We start from the raw sequence: 17,732 nt of genomic DNA, 5'->3' as shown, positions 1-17,732 counted from the left end.
CGTGTCAACACACCTCTGGACAAGCCAGAGGTACCTGCTGTTCCTCCAGCCAAGGAACACAGGACCCGAGCCGGGCGGCTTGTCCGAGTTCCGGACAGGCTCACAATGCCGGTCTTGGTGAATCCTGGGGGCTGGGGCCTGTGTAGGGTAATGTAATGGGTGGAAACACACATAATTCACAACCACCGACATTGAGTTGGGATTCACTTTAAGAGGCTGATCTGACGTGACGATGCAATTACGTGAAGTTTTTTTTAAACTGCACTTTATGTTCTGTGTTTGGAGGTCAATAAAGGAGTTGTTACAGTTTCCCTTATAATTAAAGCTCCTCTGTTGATTTATTTACAAGGTGACCGATAGGACTGAAGAAGGAAAGGTGGTAGATACTATCTACAAGAACTTTAGCCAAGCTTTTGACAAAGTCTGACAAGGTAAGCTGGTCTGGAAAGTGGAATCATCTGAACTCCAGGGTGAGTCAGGTGTATACAAAGTTAGCTTGGTGGTAGGAGACAGAGGGGGTTAGTGGAGGACCGTTTTTCAGTCTGGAGGCTTGTGACTAATGCTGTGTCACAGGGACTGGTAGTGGGTCCTCTGTTTTCGGTCATCCGTATAAATGATTCGGATAAGATTGCAGTTAGCACTGTTAGTAAGTTTGCAGATGACACCAAAATTAGTTATGCACTGGAGAATGAAGAAGGTTATATGAAACTCGAGCAAGGTCTAAATCAAAGGGGAAGGTGGACTAAGGAAGAGTGGATGGAAATTAATTTGACATGTGCTGAGTGTTGCAGTTTAAAAGAAATTTAAACAGATACGTGGACAGGATATGTTTAGAGGGATGTGGACCGACTGCAGACATACGGGACTTGCTCTGGTAGACACTTTGGTCCACGCGGTCGAGATGCATCAAGGGGTCTATTTCCATGCTGAATGTCTACAAATCTAATAGTCCTGGCTAGTAAAGGCAGCTGACAGCAGCACCTATGAAGAGAACATCTTTTTTTTAACAAAAAGAACCACTGCTGGTATAAACTTCATTTAGCACAATGAGACGGGAGCCTGACCAGGCAAATACTGGCACAAGAGTCAAACATGACGGGGCAGATACCCAAAAGTGCAAAGGATTAGATATTAAGCAGAGTGTGAGGGGTGAGGGGACCAGAAGGACAAGGGCAAGGGAAGACAGCAGAGAGTTACTGGATGTATGGACACACAGACACCTTTAAGGTCTTTGGTTCTGAGGTCAGATAGCCATGTTGAAATACAGCTCTGCTGTAAGGAGCAGGCGCTCCTCTGTCCCGGGCACACAAGTTTCTGCAGTTGCTGGAAATCTTGAGCAACAAACACAAAATGCTAGAGGAACTCAACAGGTCAGGCAGTGTCTATGGAGGAAATAAGGACTGAAGGGTCTTGGCCTGAAATATTGACTGCGTAATTCCCTCCATAGGTGCTGCCTGACCCCTGCTAAAGTGTGTGTGTGTGTGTGTGTGTGTGTGTCTGTCTGTCTGTCTGTCTCTGTCTGTGCGTGTCTGTCACACCTCTATCCCAGTTGGATCCACGATGGAGCACACTGTGGACAGGTTCTCTTGAAATCTCAAAGCTCTTGCCCATCCAAAATGTGTATCCTGATTTATGTCAACTCCAAACCAGCAATCACCAGTCCTGGACTCTCAGTGTTTTCTTACAACAACGCCCAACAGAAGTGTGAAGAGATCCCTGTTACCATGGATCACATGGACTGTTCAGCTTTGGAAAGTGTGCAGAAACAGACCGTCTATAGTTGGCATGTTCTGAATGTGTGAAAATCTGCAAGTAAAGGTCACGTTGCTCTGTTCAGATAAATGATTTTAATTTCTAAGGCTGCAACATTGTGATTAAAATCTATATTTCTAGATAGATAAGATAATATTTGTGTATTTTAAGTCATTTAACACTGGTGCACAAAATTTCAAAACATAAAAGTTGTACTTAATGATCTCAATCTTTCTGACCACACAAGAAGATAAAGTGCACAAAGTCTAACCATATTCTATGCAATTACTTTCATCAAATGCCCCACTATCAACAGCAGGGGTCACCAAAGGCCAGAAATCTAAAAGAACTTGGCACAAAAACAGCATGTCTACGGGAACAGGCCAGAGGCTGTGTATCCAAGTAACCCATCTCCTGGCACCCAAAGTTTTCCCAGCTGCTGCAGGACAGGAGTATGAGAGAATACTTGGACGAGCAGAGCTCCAGCAAGCAACAGAGAGGCTGAAGTAATTCAGGGGAAGGCTTAAATAGCACCCACTCTGCCACCACACCCAGTGAGAAGACCTGTCTGTTCTTTTGACAAGAAGTAAATTCCCAGCTCGTGACCTCCTCCAGCCTTGGAAAATGAGATCAACAAACACGTGCAAGCCATGTTGCTCAGCCAGCTGCCCTATATATCTCAAATTTTATGTCCGAAAAGGATCCTTTTGGCCCACCGAGTCTATGCCAGCACTCATCTTTTTCCCATCAGTCTCATTACCCCACATTTCCCTACCGCTTCCTCCCTCCCACAGATTTATTTGATGAAGCAGATGGTCACACACCAGTTTAATCTTCAATAGTCCTTCACTGAATTTGGAAACACTCTCCATTTATCCATTCCCACTCCTTGTTTCCCTGTATCCCTTCAATTTGCTTTGCCACACACACAACCCCTTTAACCTATATTAAGGGGTAATTTACAGCAGTCCATTAATGTGGCAAATGTCTTTGGTACTTGTGAGGAAACTAGAATACCCAAGAGAGCCCCACACAGTCACAGGGAGAACGTGCGAGCCCCACACAGACAGCACCTGAAGTTAAGATCAGATTCGGGTCCTCGGAGCTGAGAGGCAGCAGCACTAACACTCTGCCCCCATGCCCCTTGTCAGACAAACGTCAGCTCACCGCTCTCAAAGATAAATGAGCAGACTTTACATCGCAAATGGTGACCACATCCTATGAATTAATGAAAAAGACAGCAACGTGCATCAGGTTGAATCTCAATTTGATCATTGGAGCATACAATTTGTTCAGACATACGTAAACACAATCTCACATTAGGAAAATAATGGCAGTATTTTCAAAAAATATAGAACCAGATCCCACCAAATCTCTTACTAAATGTCTCTGAATCCATCCACTGTTTGAAATATCTGTTAATGCTTCCTTTCCTCTCTTGCGAACGCATTTCATTCTTCACTCTTGTAGATGGACAATGGGGCTGGTGACATCAGCCGGACAAACTCACAAGACACAAATGGGGGGGGGGGGTCACTTTCCACTGTCCCATTCGGGATAATCCTGCAAAACTAGGCCACAAGCACTTTGTGGGGCAGGGGAGAGGGAGTTTACTGTCTAACTAACATCTTTCTCTAAAATAAGCACCAAATCAACAGATAAGACATCTAAGGAAGACTCAGGGAGGCAGCATCTGTCACTGGGACCCTCATCATCTGGAACATGCCCTCTTCTCATTACTACCACGAAGGAGGAAGGCCCACGGTGGACGTTTCAGGAAGAACTGCTTCCCTTCAGCCATTAGAACGATCTATGAACCCATGAATACTACCTCACTGTTAACTTTTTTTTTGCATCATTTGCTTATTTTTGTACCTTATTAATCATTGTCTCTGCACTGTACTGCTGCCACAAAATAACAAACTTCACATTATATGTCAATAATAATAAATCTGCTTCTGATTCTGCTGAAGATTCAAAACAGAGTATGTCATACAAATATTTTACAAAGATGATTGCATCCATAGTGAAAAAATTATTCAGATTATAGAAAAAAATTTCAGTTGTCAGGCATGTGTTAAGGCAGCAAATCAGACTATGAACTGAAAAATACAGTAGATCTTCCTCGCACTACAAAAAACTGAATTATCAATCCAGGACATTATGCATAGATTTCAAAGTGATGTATACCAGGGAGGTGCATAGTTACCAGTGGAACAGAAAGCACTGAAACCAGCCAGCTTCACCTGGGGTGAGGCAGGAATTAACAGCTGGGTATAGAACAGGTGAGGGGCTTACAGAGAACAAAGAAGAAGATCAGAACAAGGACTACTCTTTCTTGCAGAAAGGAACGTTTTACAACAAAGCAACAGACTGTCCTGCTGGCGTGTTTTAGTAATGATCAGTGTTTCATCAGCTACTTAGGAAAACATCAACATGCAGTCGCTATGCCTTTGAACCCTACTATGGGGGTATCAGTCCTCATTCCTGTAAGGTGGCAGCATACTTGGACACAGCGGCCTCCCTGCGGCCAATAGAGATGCCTTTGTCTTTTTAAAACTTTCTCTTTACAATTGCAAGACATTGCTGAACTTTAAGAACTTTGGGTACTGCAGATCTACCCCAACAGCAAGTTGCTCGATAGCAAGGGAGCTGGAGGGGCTGGGCTTGGTGCGGACTGTGTTGCTACAGAGAGGCGTCAGAGTCAGTGCATGAAGCTAGTGTGCAGTCTGACAGCGAGTGATTATCTTGAGCACTTTCCTTGTGATCGCTAGACCCTGTTGGACATTGGCAAGGTAGTACACTAAGAGTCCAGTTTACTGATTTATTGGTGTGACTGACAGCTGGGAAGCTGTGTGATCTTGGTTGTAGCTCGGACTGGGCCTGATGCAGCTGGATCGTCAGTTGTAGCCGCCCAGGAGAGGAGATGCCGGATGTGGTGTGGTGCAGTGCCCATGCTGGATTGGAGCAGGCCACTCCCATCAGTGCTGCCATCCAGTGTTTGCTCGGTGGAAGACAAGGTGGATTACGTTCATCTGCAGTCTGCTGAGCACTTGCCCTTGCCAACAATCATCCGCGCACCATCAATCTGCAGGACATGTTGCTCAGGGACTTGGGCTATATTATGTTTTTTTTTTGGGCGACTGCATATTTACTGTTATCTTATACTGTGCTATATGTGTCTTTTGCTGTGTATGACTGTTGGTACTGGGTTTTGCTGTTTCATTTGACTGTATTCATGGGTATTCATATACGGTCGATCGATAACTAAACGTGAACTTGCTACGCTAGTCTTCGGCTATCCTTTATCCAAAGACATTTCTGAGAGACATTTATATATTACGGGTGAACTTGCCTAAATCTCTCAGACAGACGAGGGAGTTCCTGAATTGTCCTGCCATAGATTTGTATTTAGAATAAACTGGTTTGAGGAACCATCTAGATTTCTGTCATGAAACAGCAGTAGATGAAAAATCTTGATTGTAGCGTGCAAAATTATTCAGCTAAATATGATAAGTACATAGAAATAGGAACATGAGTAGGCCACTCGGCCCCTTGAGCCAGCTCCTCTATTCACTAATGTGTCTAATCAGACTTTGTTCTCAGCTCCAGCTTCCTGCCTGTTCCCCACAATCCTCAACTGTCCAATAGTTCACCATTTGTTATTTAAAATTTTATATGCTCATTGGATTTTTCTTGAATGCAGAATCGAAGTGTTCTAAATCTGTTCGACATTCCTACAAATGAGGCCTTTGCAACACACACAGGATCGAGTAGGAGATTGGTTGCTCATCTGAGATTCGGACAAGCTCGGTATCATTTGCATTTGACATAGCTGTTCTTAGCTTCACGTCCATGGTTTTGCCGAGCAATTTGGTAGTTCTGCACACCTAGATAATAAAACGCTGACATTCTTCAGAGATGTCCTATGTGCTGTGTCAACAACAATGCAACAAATTGCAAAGGTGTAAATCTTGGAATGAACCACACTTCTTGTTCCAGGTGGTGAAGGTGTGTTGCTTGAACGATGGATGATTCATCAAGATCTTGGTTGTTCTTGAGATGTGACTATCGGCCTCTAGGTGGCACTGGAGGAGCAGGAGTCGACTTGACTGGTGGCTGGTTTGGACTCCTGCAAAACAAGTGGAGGGTTAGAGGATAGGAGGGTTAGTGATGGAATCCCACAGCTGGAAGGTACCGACGACGGCCTAGTCCCATGTGGATGGAAAACGAGTACAAATTCAATCTATTTACCTCTCTACCCCCTTCACCTGCTGAATACCATGAAAACTTCAAAAGTCCTGGTATCTGGCTTTAGTCAGACTCTAAAATAAGCAGCATTGCAGGTAATGAATGTTATTAAAATGCACAGTGATTTCTTGATCAGCTGTGTAAGAGGGTTGAAAAATGTCAAATGGCGTTTAATTTGGATTTGGAAAGTCAAATCCAGATTGGGCTTTTCCACGATGAATGACAGGGCTCTGGGAAGTGTTGTAGAACAGAGGGACCTTGGAGCTCAGGCACATGGTTCCCTGAATGTGGACTAAGGGGTCGACGGAGTGGTGAGAAAGGCTTTTCACATAAAGGCCTGTAGTCAGGGCAATGAGAAACGTAGGGATGGGTAGATTATGTTAATACATTTGGGAGGCTGCACTTGGAGTATTGTGTTTAGCTTTGGTCACACTGTTATAGGAAAAATATGATTTTATGTGCCACAGTTCCTGAGGATACTTTGGACTGCGTTAGGGGAGAGAGAGTTTAAAAGAAGTGAGTAGGGAGAGTTGGCACATTTTGCGCGCCACAGTTCTTGATGAGACATTGGATTGTGCATAATTAGCCACTTGGCAAGATCCAATAAAAATAAGTTAGGCTTTAGTGGAGTGGCCATTATGTGAGTGGGCCAGTGCTTAAGTGGGGAATTGAGGCTTTGGCTCATCAAGGCTTCGGTGAGGCGAGGCTTAGGCTGTAGGCAGATTTTTTTTCCCGTTAGTTATTCTTTTTCCTCTCTTGCACATTGAGAGCAGTAAGAATGCCAGGCAGTTTGTGGAATGCTCCCGTTGCAGGATGTGGGACCTCCGGTGTCCCAGATGACTACACTTGCAAGAAGTGCATCCAGCTGCAGCTTCTAACAGGCTGAATTAAGGAGTTGGAGCTGGAACTGGAGGAGCTCCGGATCAGTCGGGAGGTTGTGGGATTGATAGACAAGACATACAGGGAGATAGTTACACTCAAGGTGCAGGATAAAGGTAACTGGGTGACCATCAGTGGGGGAAGGGGATAGGCAGCCACTGTAGGGTACACTTGTGGTTGTTCCCTCAGCAACAGGTATACCGCTTTGGATATTGTTGGCGAGGAATGATCTTGCAGAGGAAGGTCTCTGGCACTGAGTCTGGCTCGGTGGCTGAGAAGGAAAGGAGGGAGAAGTGGTGAACTGTAGGGATAGGAGATTCCTTGGTTAGGGACAAAGAAAGGGGGTTCAGTGGACGAGAACGAGATTCCCAGACAGTATGTTGCGTCCTGCGTTCCAGGGTCAGGACTTCTCAGAGTGAGTCCACAGCATTCTCAAGTGGGAGGGTGAGCAGCCAGAGGTTGTGGGTTGTGGCCCACATCAGAACCATGACATGGGTAGAAGGGGTTACGTGTTACTGCAAAGTGAGCTCAGGGAATGAGGTGCCAAGTTAAAGGACAGGACCTCCAGGGCAATGCTTTCAGGATTGCTCCTCATGCCACATGCTAGTGAGGCCAGAAACAGGAAGGGGCAGGAATGGCAGCTCAATGTTCTGGGGTTCCGATGTTTCAGATGTGATGGAGCGGGAGGGATTGGTGGGGGGGTGGCATTACTTGTTAGGAAATATATCACGGCAGTGCTCAGACAGGACAGATTGCAGGGTTCATCGAGTGAAGAATAAGAAAGATATGACCTTGTTAATGATATTAAACTATAGACTACCCAGCAGGATTAATGAGAACATTTGTAGAGAGATCACAGACTGGTACAAGAAACATAAGGATGTGATGGTAGGTGATTTTAATTTTCCACATATTGACTGGGACTCCCACACTGTAAACTGGTTGGATGGGAAAGCGTTTGTCAAATGTGTTCAGGAAAGTTTCTTAAATCGCAACATAGAATCAAGTGTGATATTAGATCTACTAGGGAATGAAACAGGGCAGGTGTCAGAAGGTGATAGAAATTTGTGTAGCGGAACACATTGCATCTAGTGATCATAATAGCATTAGTTTTAAGGTAATTATGGATAAGGACAGGACTGGTCCTCAAGATGAGATTCTTAATTGGACGAAGGCCAATTTTGATGGTATCAGAAAGAATCTGGCAATGTGGATGTGGACAGGCTGTTTTCTGGCAAAGGTGTACTTGGTAAGCGAGAGGCTTTCAAAAATGCAATTTTGAAAGCACAGAGTCTGTATGTTCCTGTCAGAATAAAAGGCAAGGATAACAACTTCAGTGAACCTTGATTTTCAAGAGAGATTGAGGACCTGGTTAGGAAAAAGAAGGAGGTGCATAGAAAGTATAGGCAAGTAGGAACAAATGAAAAATGGCAGATGGAATTTAATGCAGATAAGTGTGAGGTGTTGTATTTTGGGAGGACTAGCCAGGGTATGTCTTACACAGTAAGTGATAGGGCACTGAGGAGTGCAATAGAACAGAGGGATCTGGGAATACAGATTCATAAACCCTTCAAAGTGGTGTCACGGTTAGAAAGGGTTGAAAAGAAAGCTTCTGGCACAAGGGCCTTCATAAATCAATGTACTGAGTACAGGAATTAGAGCGGTATGTTGAAATTGTTTAAGGCATTCTTGAGACTCAGTTTGGAGTATTGTGTACAGTTTTGGTCTACCTACAGGAAAGATGACAATAAGATTGTAAGAGTGCAGAGAAAATTTACAAGAACGCTGCCAGGACTGGAGAACATGAGTTATGGGGAAAGATTGAAAAGGTTAGTACTTTATTCCCTAGAACGTAGAAGATTGAGGAGAGATTTGATAGGGGTATATAAAATTATGAGGGCTATAGATAGAGGAAGTGCAACCAGGCTTTTTCCACTGAGGCTGGGGTGAGGCTACAACTAGAGATCATGGGTTAAGAGTGAAAGGTGGAATGTTTAAGGGAAACAGGAGGGGAATTTCTTCATTCAGTTGGTGCTGAGAATGTGAAATGAGCTGCCAGTGCAAGTGGTGGATGTGGGTTTGATTTCACCACTTAAGAGAAATTTGGATAGGTACAGGGATGGGAGAGGAATGGAGGGCTATGGTCCAGCTGCAGGTCGATGGGACTAAGATTAATAGTTCAGTATAGATTTGATGGACCGAAGTGCCTGTTTTTTTGTTGTATGACTCTATAAACGATGTTACTAATCTGGACAGAGTGCAGTAAAGATTTACAAAGATGTTGCCAGGACTTGAGAGATTGAGCTAGAGGGAGAGGTGTTACAGGCTGGGACTTCTTCCCCTTGGAGCATAGGAGACTGAGAGGTGATCTTATAGAGATGTATAAAATCACAACGGGCATTAGCAGGATGAATTTTTCCCAGGGCTGGGGAATCAAGAAGTAGAGGGCATAGGTTTAAAGTGAGAGGAGAAAAATTTAACTTGTATCCAAGGGACAAATTTTTCACCCAGTGAAACAAGTTGCTTGAGGAAGTGGTTGAGACAGGCATGAGAATGAAATTTAAATGATATTTGGTCAGATACTGAACATGGAGAGTAAAGGTTTAGTGGGACATGGGCCAAACACAGGCAAATATAGGATTGGTTTGGATGGACATCTGGGTCAGCACGGACTGGCTGGGCCGAGGGGCCTGTTGCTGTGTTGTTTAGCTCTATGAACTATTAGTTTGGAATTAGCTGCCATTCTGGAGAGTAGGCTGGGTGCACGACCAAAGCCGAAATCGGAGTCCAGAACACGAGCAGTCGGGAAGGTGGGGTAGGTTTGCATACAGAGCTGGGGTCGGCAGTGCTACCATACTTCCCGCTCCCCTTCAACTCACTAGCTTCACTGGAACATTTATTATTCAACAATATAACATGCAAAAATCAGTAAAATAAAAGTATGTTGGGCGACTAGAGTAACAGTTCAGAATAGCTGGTTTTCCAGCCCGGTGAAATTCTCAAGGGTTAAAGGAATATTGTAGTTTTACTGACTACCTGATTCAGGGCCATGGGAAATGGTGACAGACATCTGTTATAGACTTCCATATCTATCTCAATATAGCATTTGGAGTATTGTGTTCACATTCGGTTAGCCTGCCAAAGAAAAGATGCCAGCAAGCCAACGATTCAGAGATTTATGGGGACTTGAGGGACTGAGTAATAGTGAAATGACGAGCAGTTTGGGACTTTTTCACTGGAGAGTGGAGAATTTAGGAGTGATCTTAGAGAGAGGTAAAAAATCATGAGGGGTAGTGATAGCATTAATGCATAAAGTCTTTTCCCTAGAGTTAAGGTATTATGAACTAGAGGATGTAGGTTTAAGGTGAGAGGGGAAAGATCTAATAGCAACTTGGGGGCGGTGGGGATGTTTTGAGTGGTGTGTTTCTGGAATGAGCTGCCAGAGGATGTGTTTGAAGCATATAGGTTAACAATATTGAAAAGTGACTTGGACAGTTACATGGATAGGAAAGATTTCGAGGGATATGGGCCAAATGCAGGCAAGTGGGACTAGCTCAAATGGAAATTTTGGTCGGCATGGACTCCCTGAGGCAAAGGGCTTGCTTCTATGCTGTACGACTCTAAATCTTCGCTCACTAAGCCCCCTGTACAATCTCCATCACATTCGCCAGCTTCTCTCTCTATTATATCTGCTCTGAAGACAAGACTTTTCACTGCAGCCACTCCACCACCATAGCAGACAGATCCAAACTTCTCGGTCTGTGGTCTCCTGTACTGACTCAGCAAAGGTTTGTTTAATTGGTATTGATTTATTATTATCACATGTTCTGAGATACAATGCTTGCCTTGCATACTGTTCATACAGATCAGATCAGATCAGAGGTAGAACAGTACCTCTAAGCTAGGGATTCCTAACCTGGGGTCCATGGAGCCCTTGGTTAATGGTACTGGCCCATGGCATAAAGAAGGTTGGGAACCCCTGCTGTAAGACAATACCAGTGCAGAGTAAATATAACTGCAATAGAGCAAGTGCAATAAAAATAAGGTGCAAGGTCATAATGAGGTAGATTATGAGGTCAAGAGTCCATCTTATCATATCAGGAAACCATTCAACAGCAGGGTAGAAGCTGCCCCTGAAGCTGGTGGTATATGCTTTCAGGCTTTTTTTTTAAATCCACTGCCTGACTGAAGGGGGCAGAAGAGAGAATGTCTAGAGTTTCTGGGGTCTTTGATTATACTAACCGCTTTACTGAGAGAATTGAAGGGGAGGGGAGGCTGGTTCATGTGTCTGTGTCAACACCCCTCTGAGGTTTCTTGCGGTCATGTGCAGAGTAGTTGCCATACCAAGCAGGCGTGCATCGAAATAGGATGCGTTCTACGGTGCATTGATAAAAAAAATAGTAACGGTTACTCCCCGGGGCCCTACCATTGACTATGAGCTTGTGGGACGGTACACCACGTTCTGACTGGGCATAGTTACCCTTCAGGACCTGATATCGAATTCTAGGACTTCTGGTAATACCCCTTCTCTGTCAATAAGATAATTGGCCATTGCTGCAACGTCAATTCTCTGCAAAACTGCCTCACCTACAGTGTATGTGCTGTGGCTCTGCAATTTATACTTTTTACATTCCTTTGTTCGTGTCACCTTCCTCTGTGTATCTGCCACCATTTGCCCAATGACCAGCTGATCTAATTTACAGCTCATCCCCACAGCAACACCTGGATTCACCCCATCAAGAATATTTCCTTTGTCCTATCCACCCCCTCCAGCACCGCAACCCCCCCCCCCACACCTTCTCTCCAACTCAAAACCAGTCTGCTTCCTCCCTTTCTTGGTTCTGATAAAGGAATACTGACCTGACATATTAACGTGGCTTCTCCACCTGCAGATGCTGCCTGACCTATTGAGTGCTTTCTCAGCATTTTCTGCTCATGCAATAGAGGGGTGACACCTCGTGTGTCAGCAGAAGATGAAGGCATGAAGAAAGGTACCACCCAGTAGAACATCTGCTCGTACCATGAGACATCAGACAGGATGCTCATGCTCAGGTCCCTGGACTGGGTATCTTCATATTCCCTGCAGAACATCTGTACATTGCTACACTTCAAACTAAGCAACAATAGTTGAGGTCCATAAGACATAGGAAGATCAAGTCTGCAGATTCGATGTGGGGCTGATTTATCATCCCTCTCAACCCCATTCTTCTGCCTTCTCATGACCTTTGACACCCTTACTAATTAAGAACCTTTCAACCTCTGCTTTGAATATACCCAATGACTTGGCATCATCAGCTGTCTGTGGCAATGAACTCCAAAGAATCACCACCCTCTGGCTCGGGAAACTCCACCTCATCTCTATTCTAAAGGGAGACTCGTATTCTGAGGCTGTGCCCTCTGGTCCTAGACTCACACATTATAGGACACATCCAATCCAGATATACTCTATCTAGGCCTTTCAACATTCAATAAGTTTCAATGAGACCTCCATTCTTTTAAACTCCAGTGAGTACAAATCTAGAGCCATCAAATGCTCCTCATATGTTAACCCTTTCATTCCTGATATCACTCTTGTGAACTGACGCTCTCCAATCTTTTCTTAGATAAGGGGCCCAAAACTAGTCACAATACTCCAAGTGCACTCTGACAAATGGCTTATAAAGCCTCAATATTGTATACTTCGTGGAAGTCATGGAAATTTCTGTATAAAGGCAAATACTCTTCTCCCCTCATTGTCTTTGGACATTCTGTAATTAATTAACTCAGCCACCTACATTTAAACAAGGTTATCACTAGCCATTGAAGGGTAAACCAGTCACAGAACGGAGGACAATTATGGGAGGGTCCCAGACACAAGGATATGAACAGAACTGAACAATGGTGAGTCTTCAGCTGAATTTGAAAGAGTTCAGATATCAGTGCAGTAACTGGTTTACAGAGCTGTGGCTGGTCATGAGCAGATACCTGGATGGTCCACGGGGAGGAATTCGAGGAGGTGGCAAACTCGGTGGACGCTGTCGACTTAGACGAGAACCTGCAGGCCCACAGCTCATTGGTTCGTTATCCTTGTGTCAATGAAAGCAAGAAAAGAAAAACATTAGTATCTGCAGGTAAACCAGGGAGAGTGATGTGGCATTTCAGTAGCCTGTCATGTTAAAAAGGCACCAGATATTCTCCTGGTCACCCATTTTAATCTTCAACACTGTAAAGAGCAAGGAGCTCTGTGCTTGGACCATGCAGCATCCATGAACCATGAAAGTTGTATTCAGGCTAGTGGGTCCTCACAACTCTCTTTCCCTCTGAATTTATTGCTGCAGAGATGTAGGGAGTTGGGGGAGTACAAGTCCACACCAGTGCTCCTGACTGATTATCAAGCATCCCTTCAGCCGTCTCTCCCCTTCTCCCCAAAACCAACCTTCACCCAGCCTCTCCCCTCATCATCTTTCTCCCGCATCATTTTCTCACAACTCATTCCAACCACAAAGCCTCTCTTTAAATCTCTGCACCATTTCCACTCCACGGATTCTGCTTTATTAATATCAAAAAGCATTCCCTCTCCTCAGGTTTACTGGTCCTCGATTTGAAAATTACTGCCATCATCCACTTCTTGGAAAGCCCATCCTTACCTCCCACTTCATCATCAATCTCAGAATGTGTTCTCAGGGTTGAAAGTGACCTCCTTAGTGATGATAGGTTACCCCTCATAACCCTCGTTTCCTAGTGGCCTTGTTGACTATTCCACCCTCTTCTGCTGTTTGCTTAGTTTCCTCAATTAATGTATTTCTGCTTGCAAGGCTACCTCAAGAGTTCTACTGGGACACACCACCTTTCCTCCTTTCACTCAGTTAAAGGTGTCCCCTGGAGTGCCCTTCCAGTGTCATGGGTCACATATAACCAGTGGTCGTGATGCTCCTCTCAACCTTGCCATCAGCTACTTAGATCCTCAGTTTTGTGTCAGCCTTCTGGCAGCCACTAGAACTCCGAGCATTACCATAAGCCTCCTCTCCAACTCTTCCATATTCCTCCTTCCCGCTCCACCTCTGGCAGAACAAAACTGACTGTGAGTAGCACTTTAGATCAAGTGCTTCCCTAATCCTAAACCAAGGCATCTGTGATTCAAGTGAGTGTTACCTCATTGTCGGCCTCTGCTCCACTGCCTAGACTCAAGACACTCCGCGTACTGGATCGGCTGCTGAGGCTACCTGCACAGACAGAAGAGGGGATGTGATTTAAGAAAAGGAGCCACTTCACAGGTGGAACTTTAGACAAAGAATACAAAAAAAAATCCCACTGTGCCAAATAACTCAAGGAGGGAGAGCTGGATTATCCTGTTTTGATTTAATATAAAACTAAGTGAAGGTTAAACAAAAAGTCTTGCAGAATTTGAATCGTGTTTGTTCTACATCACACACTGCTTTGACCACAGACTGTGTATTTGCTAACCATGTTCAGCAGAAGGCATTCAAACTGAAGTTAACACTGGAATGTCACTTCTAAAGTTTCACAGAACAACCAGGATCCCAGAAGGTGATTGGATGAAGCTTGGGTCTTCTTCACTCAGCAAGTTAATTTTTTTTATCAAGTTGGAGCAAAGTTTTCCTGATGCTCCTTGGCTGAGGTTGAAAATACTGGTGGTTGCATTTGGTTAGTTTGCATCCCTATTTTTAAGTTATTTCTGACACCTTCTACTCTGCCTAATTTCAAAGCCTTCCAAATAACCTAGTCCCTCGTTGTCATCTCATCTCCAACTTTCAAAACCCAAGAGATAAAATCTATAAATCTCCACAAACAGGAGGAATATATAAATATACTGGAAATGTATTTAAGTGGGAGAGAGCTAAAGGAAATATGACAAAGGATGATGCATTTGCAAGGGTGAGGTAGGCACTGTTCTCTGCATCATTAAGCCCAGGTCCCAAGGGCTGTGTCCTCAGAACTGGAAGGGGAAAGATCCTGGTGTCACAGTCCATTTAGGAACCAATGATTTAGGTGTGACAGATGAGATGCTGCTGCAAGGTCCATGATATAGTAAAGCAAATGTGATAATCTCTAGGTTACTAACTAGTCACCTACAAATTGGCAAAGGATCACTAAGATCAGAAAGTTCAAAGAGTGGTGTGGAAGAAATGGATTTCAGTTCAATGGCCTAGGTACCAGTGCTGGGGAAAGAGGAAGCAGTTCCAATGGGGCAGGGTTCACAAAGAGTCAGGACTTGTGCAGAACTGGAACTGCAGATAAAGCTTTAAAATCAATAAGGTGGTGGCACTGAACTCTTGTAAGGAGAGACAGAGTTTAATGAAAGGACAAAGTGATGGTGAAGGGCAGCAAATGTGGAATATGAGAGTGTCAGGAGGGGGTAAAAGGCAGAAACAGGAGCGTAACTCCAACAGCAATCAGAACAGGGAACAAGGTACAAAGTACAAAGTCAAAACTCTATCTGAATAAACACAGTATTAGCATTAAAGTAGAAAAAAATAATGGCTCAACTGGAAATTGATGATTGTGATCTAATAATTATCAAAGGGCATTGTTGTTAAGTAACCAAGATTGTGAATTACATACTCCAGTCATGTTAAATATTACTTTTATAAGAGAAGCAAAATGTAAAAGGAAGCGGGGTACCTTTGATTTCAAATAACAGAACAAATCTAATTAGGTAACAAACAAAAAGAGGCAGAAAATATTGTTGGGAGTTATCTAGAGGTTCCCAAAACAGTGACAGTAATGAACAGTATAGTGTAAGTTCAGCAAATGGAATCAAACACAACAAGGGTAAGACATCATATAGACGACTGATCACTTGGAGTTAACAAATTCATGGAAAGTAGACGAAATGTTTCTAAGTGTTAAGAATCTGCAGTGGGAGTAGTAGATGTTTCAATGATGATCTAATGTGGGACCAGAAAGAAAGGGGGATGACGGTGAGACAGACCTGATAATGATCAAAAGTGATTTAGTTCAATCTGAAACTCAGGTTTTAAATCTACATCGAGCAAATGATGACTGTGTGAGATGCGAGTTGGCTATGGTATTCTGGAAGCTACGTTAAAAAGTATGACAGAGGAAGAATTAAAATATAACTTCCACCAAATCATCGTCTCTCGAACGTTAGCGGAGGATTGTGGATTGTCCTCCTCTCTGTTAGTGTATTTCATTCCCATCATACAAAGAAAGATTAAGGGTGTTAGAATGCGCCAAGTTTGCCATCAATATGCTCATACTTGCTGTGCTGGATGTGCTTCCTGTATTCCACTGTCCCCGTTGTATCCCCTCTCGGATTGGACAAGACGAGATGAATCTGGGGTTAGCTTCATACACTCCACATTCTGCACTGTCTAAAATGTCCTGTGATCGAGCAGGAAGGGTGATCTCCATCTCTAAGTAGCCATCACAACAGTTATGTTTTAATACACTTGAAATAAAATGGTGATCATATCTGACATGGCCCCTGGATAAAAGACATTGCAAATAAATAACTTTGCAACCAGGACTCCAAAAATGGCCCAGGGGAATATTCCACAACTACAAACATGTACACAATGCACAATGAGTACCAACATTAGAATTTAATCATTCAGATTTGGAGAGAACAATAATAAGACCATAAGATATAGGAGAATTAGGCCATCTGGCCCTTCAAGTCTGCTCCACCATCTGATCCATTTTTTCTCTCAGCCCCAATCTCCAGCCTTCTCCCTATATCCCTTCATGCCCTGACCAATCAAGGATCTATCAACCTCTGCCTTAAATATACTAAAGACTTGGCCTCCACAGCTGCCTATGGCAAAGGATTCCACAGATACACCACTATTTGACTAAAGCTATTCCTCACCAACTCCATTCTAAAAGGACGCTCCTATATTCTGAGGCTGTCTCCTTTTGTCTTAGACTGTCCCACCATAGGAAACATCCTCTCCATGTCCATTCTATCAAGGCCTTTCAGCATTCAATAGGTTTAAATGAGGTCACCCCACATTCTTCTGAATTCTGGTGACTACAGGCCCAGAGCCATCAAAAGCTCTTCATATGAAAAGCCATTCAATCCTGGAATTATTTTTGTGAAACTTCTTTGAACCCTCTCCAGTTTAAGTACATCCTTTCTAAGGTGCCCAAAGCTGCTCACAATTCTCCAAATGAAGCCTCAACAGTACTTTATAAGGTCTCAACATCACATCCTTGCTTTTATATTCTAGTCCTCTTGAAATGAATGCTAACATTGCACTTGCCTTCCTCACCACAGACCCAACCTGCAAATTAACATTTAGGGAATGCTGCACAAGGACTCCCAAGTCCCTTTGCATCTCATTTTTTTGTATTTTCTCTCCATTTAGAGATTACTCAACCCTCGCATTTCATCTACCAAAGTGCATGACCATACATTCCCCAGCACTGTAATCCTTCTGACATTCCTTGGCCCATACTCCTAATCTGTCTAAGTCCTTCTGTAGTCTCTCTACTTTCTCAAAACTACCTTCTCCTCCACCTATTTTCATATTGTTTGCAAACTTTGTAGAAAAACCATCAATTCCATCATCCAAATCATTGGCATATAGCGTAAAAAGAATCGGTCCCAACACAGACCCCTGTAAAACACCACTAGTCACCGGCAGCCAACCTGAAAAGGCTCCATTATTCCCACTCTTTGCCTCCTGCCAATTAGCCACTGCTTTATCCATGCTAAAATCCCTCCTGTAATACCACGGGCTCATAGCTTGTTAAGCAGCTTCATGTATGGCACTTTGTCAAAGGCCCTCTAAAAATCCAAGTCACAACATCAATCAATTCTCCTTTATCTATCCTGCTTGTTATTTCTTCAAAGAATTCCAACAGATCTGTCAGGTGAGATTTTC

At 43.7% G+C, this 17,732-nt stretch overlaps 1 protein-coding gene across 4 annotated transcripts in view; it reads right to left on the bottom strand.

Moving 5' to 3' along the window:
- Positions 1 to 1,833: 1,833 nt before the first annotated feature.
- Positions 1,834 to 17,732, bottom strand: part of pik3ap1 (phosphoinositide-3-kinase adaptor protein 1) — a 152,825-nt gene continuing 136,926 nt past the window's right edge. For 3 of the 4 annotated variants that reach the window (XM_063070789.1, XM_063070790.1, XM_063070792.1), the window contains 4 exons: positions 16,104 to 16,259; positions 14,014 to 14,084; positions 12,847 to 12,947; positions 1,834 to 5,884 (listed from right to left, as the gene is read on the bottom strand). In XM_063070789.1, the coding sequence (XP_062926859.1) occupies positions 5,821 to 5,884; positions 12,847 to 12,947; positions 14,014 to 14,084; positions 16,104 to 16,259 (392 nt within the window). In that variant the 3' untranslated portion in view covers positions 1,834 to 5,820. The remainder of the gene's footprint in view (positions 5,885 to 12,846; positions 12,948 to 14,013; positions 14,085 to 16,103; positions 16,260 to 17,732) is intronic. The other variant, XM_063070793.1, reaches the window with a different exon arrangement.

Source organism: Mobula hypostoma, chromosome 18 (assembly GCF_963921235.1).
Source record: "Mobula hypostoma chromosome 18, sMobHyp1.1, whole genome shotgun sequence".
Classification (NCBI taxonomy): domain Eukaryota; kingdom Metazoa; phylum Chordata; class Chondrichthyes; order Myliobatiformes; family Myliobatidae; genus Mobula; species Mobula hypostoma.
This window is presented reverse-complemented; position numbering and strand designations above follow the sequence as displayed.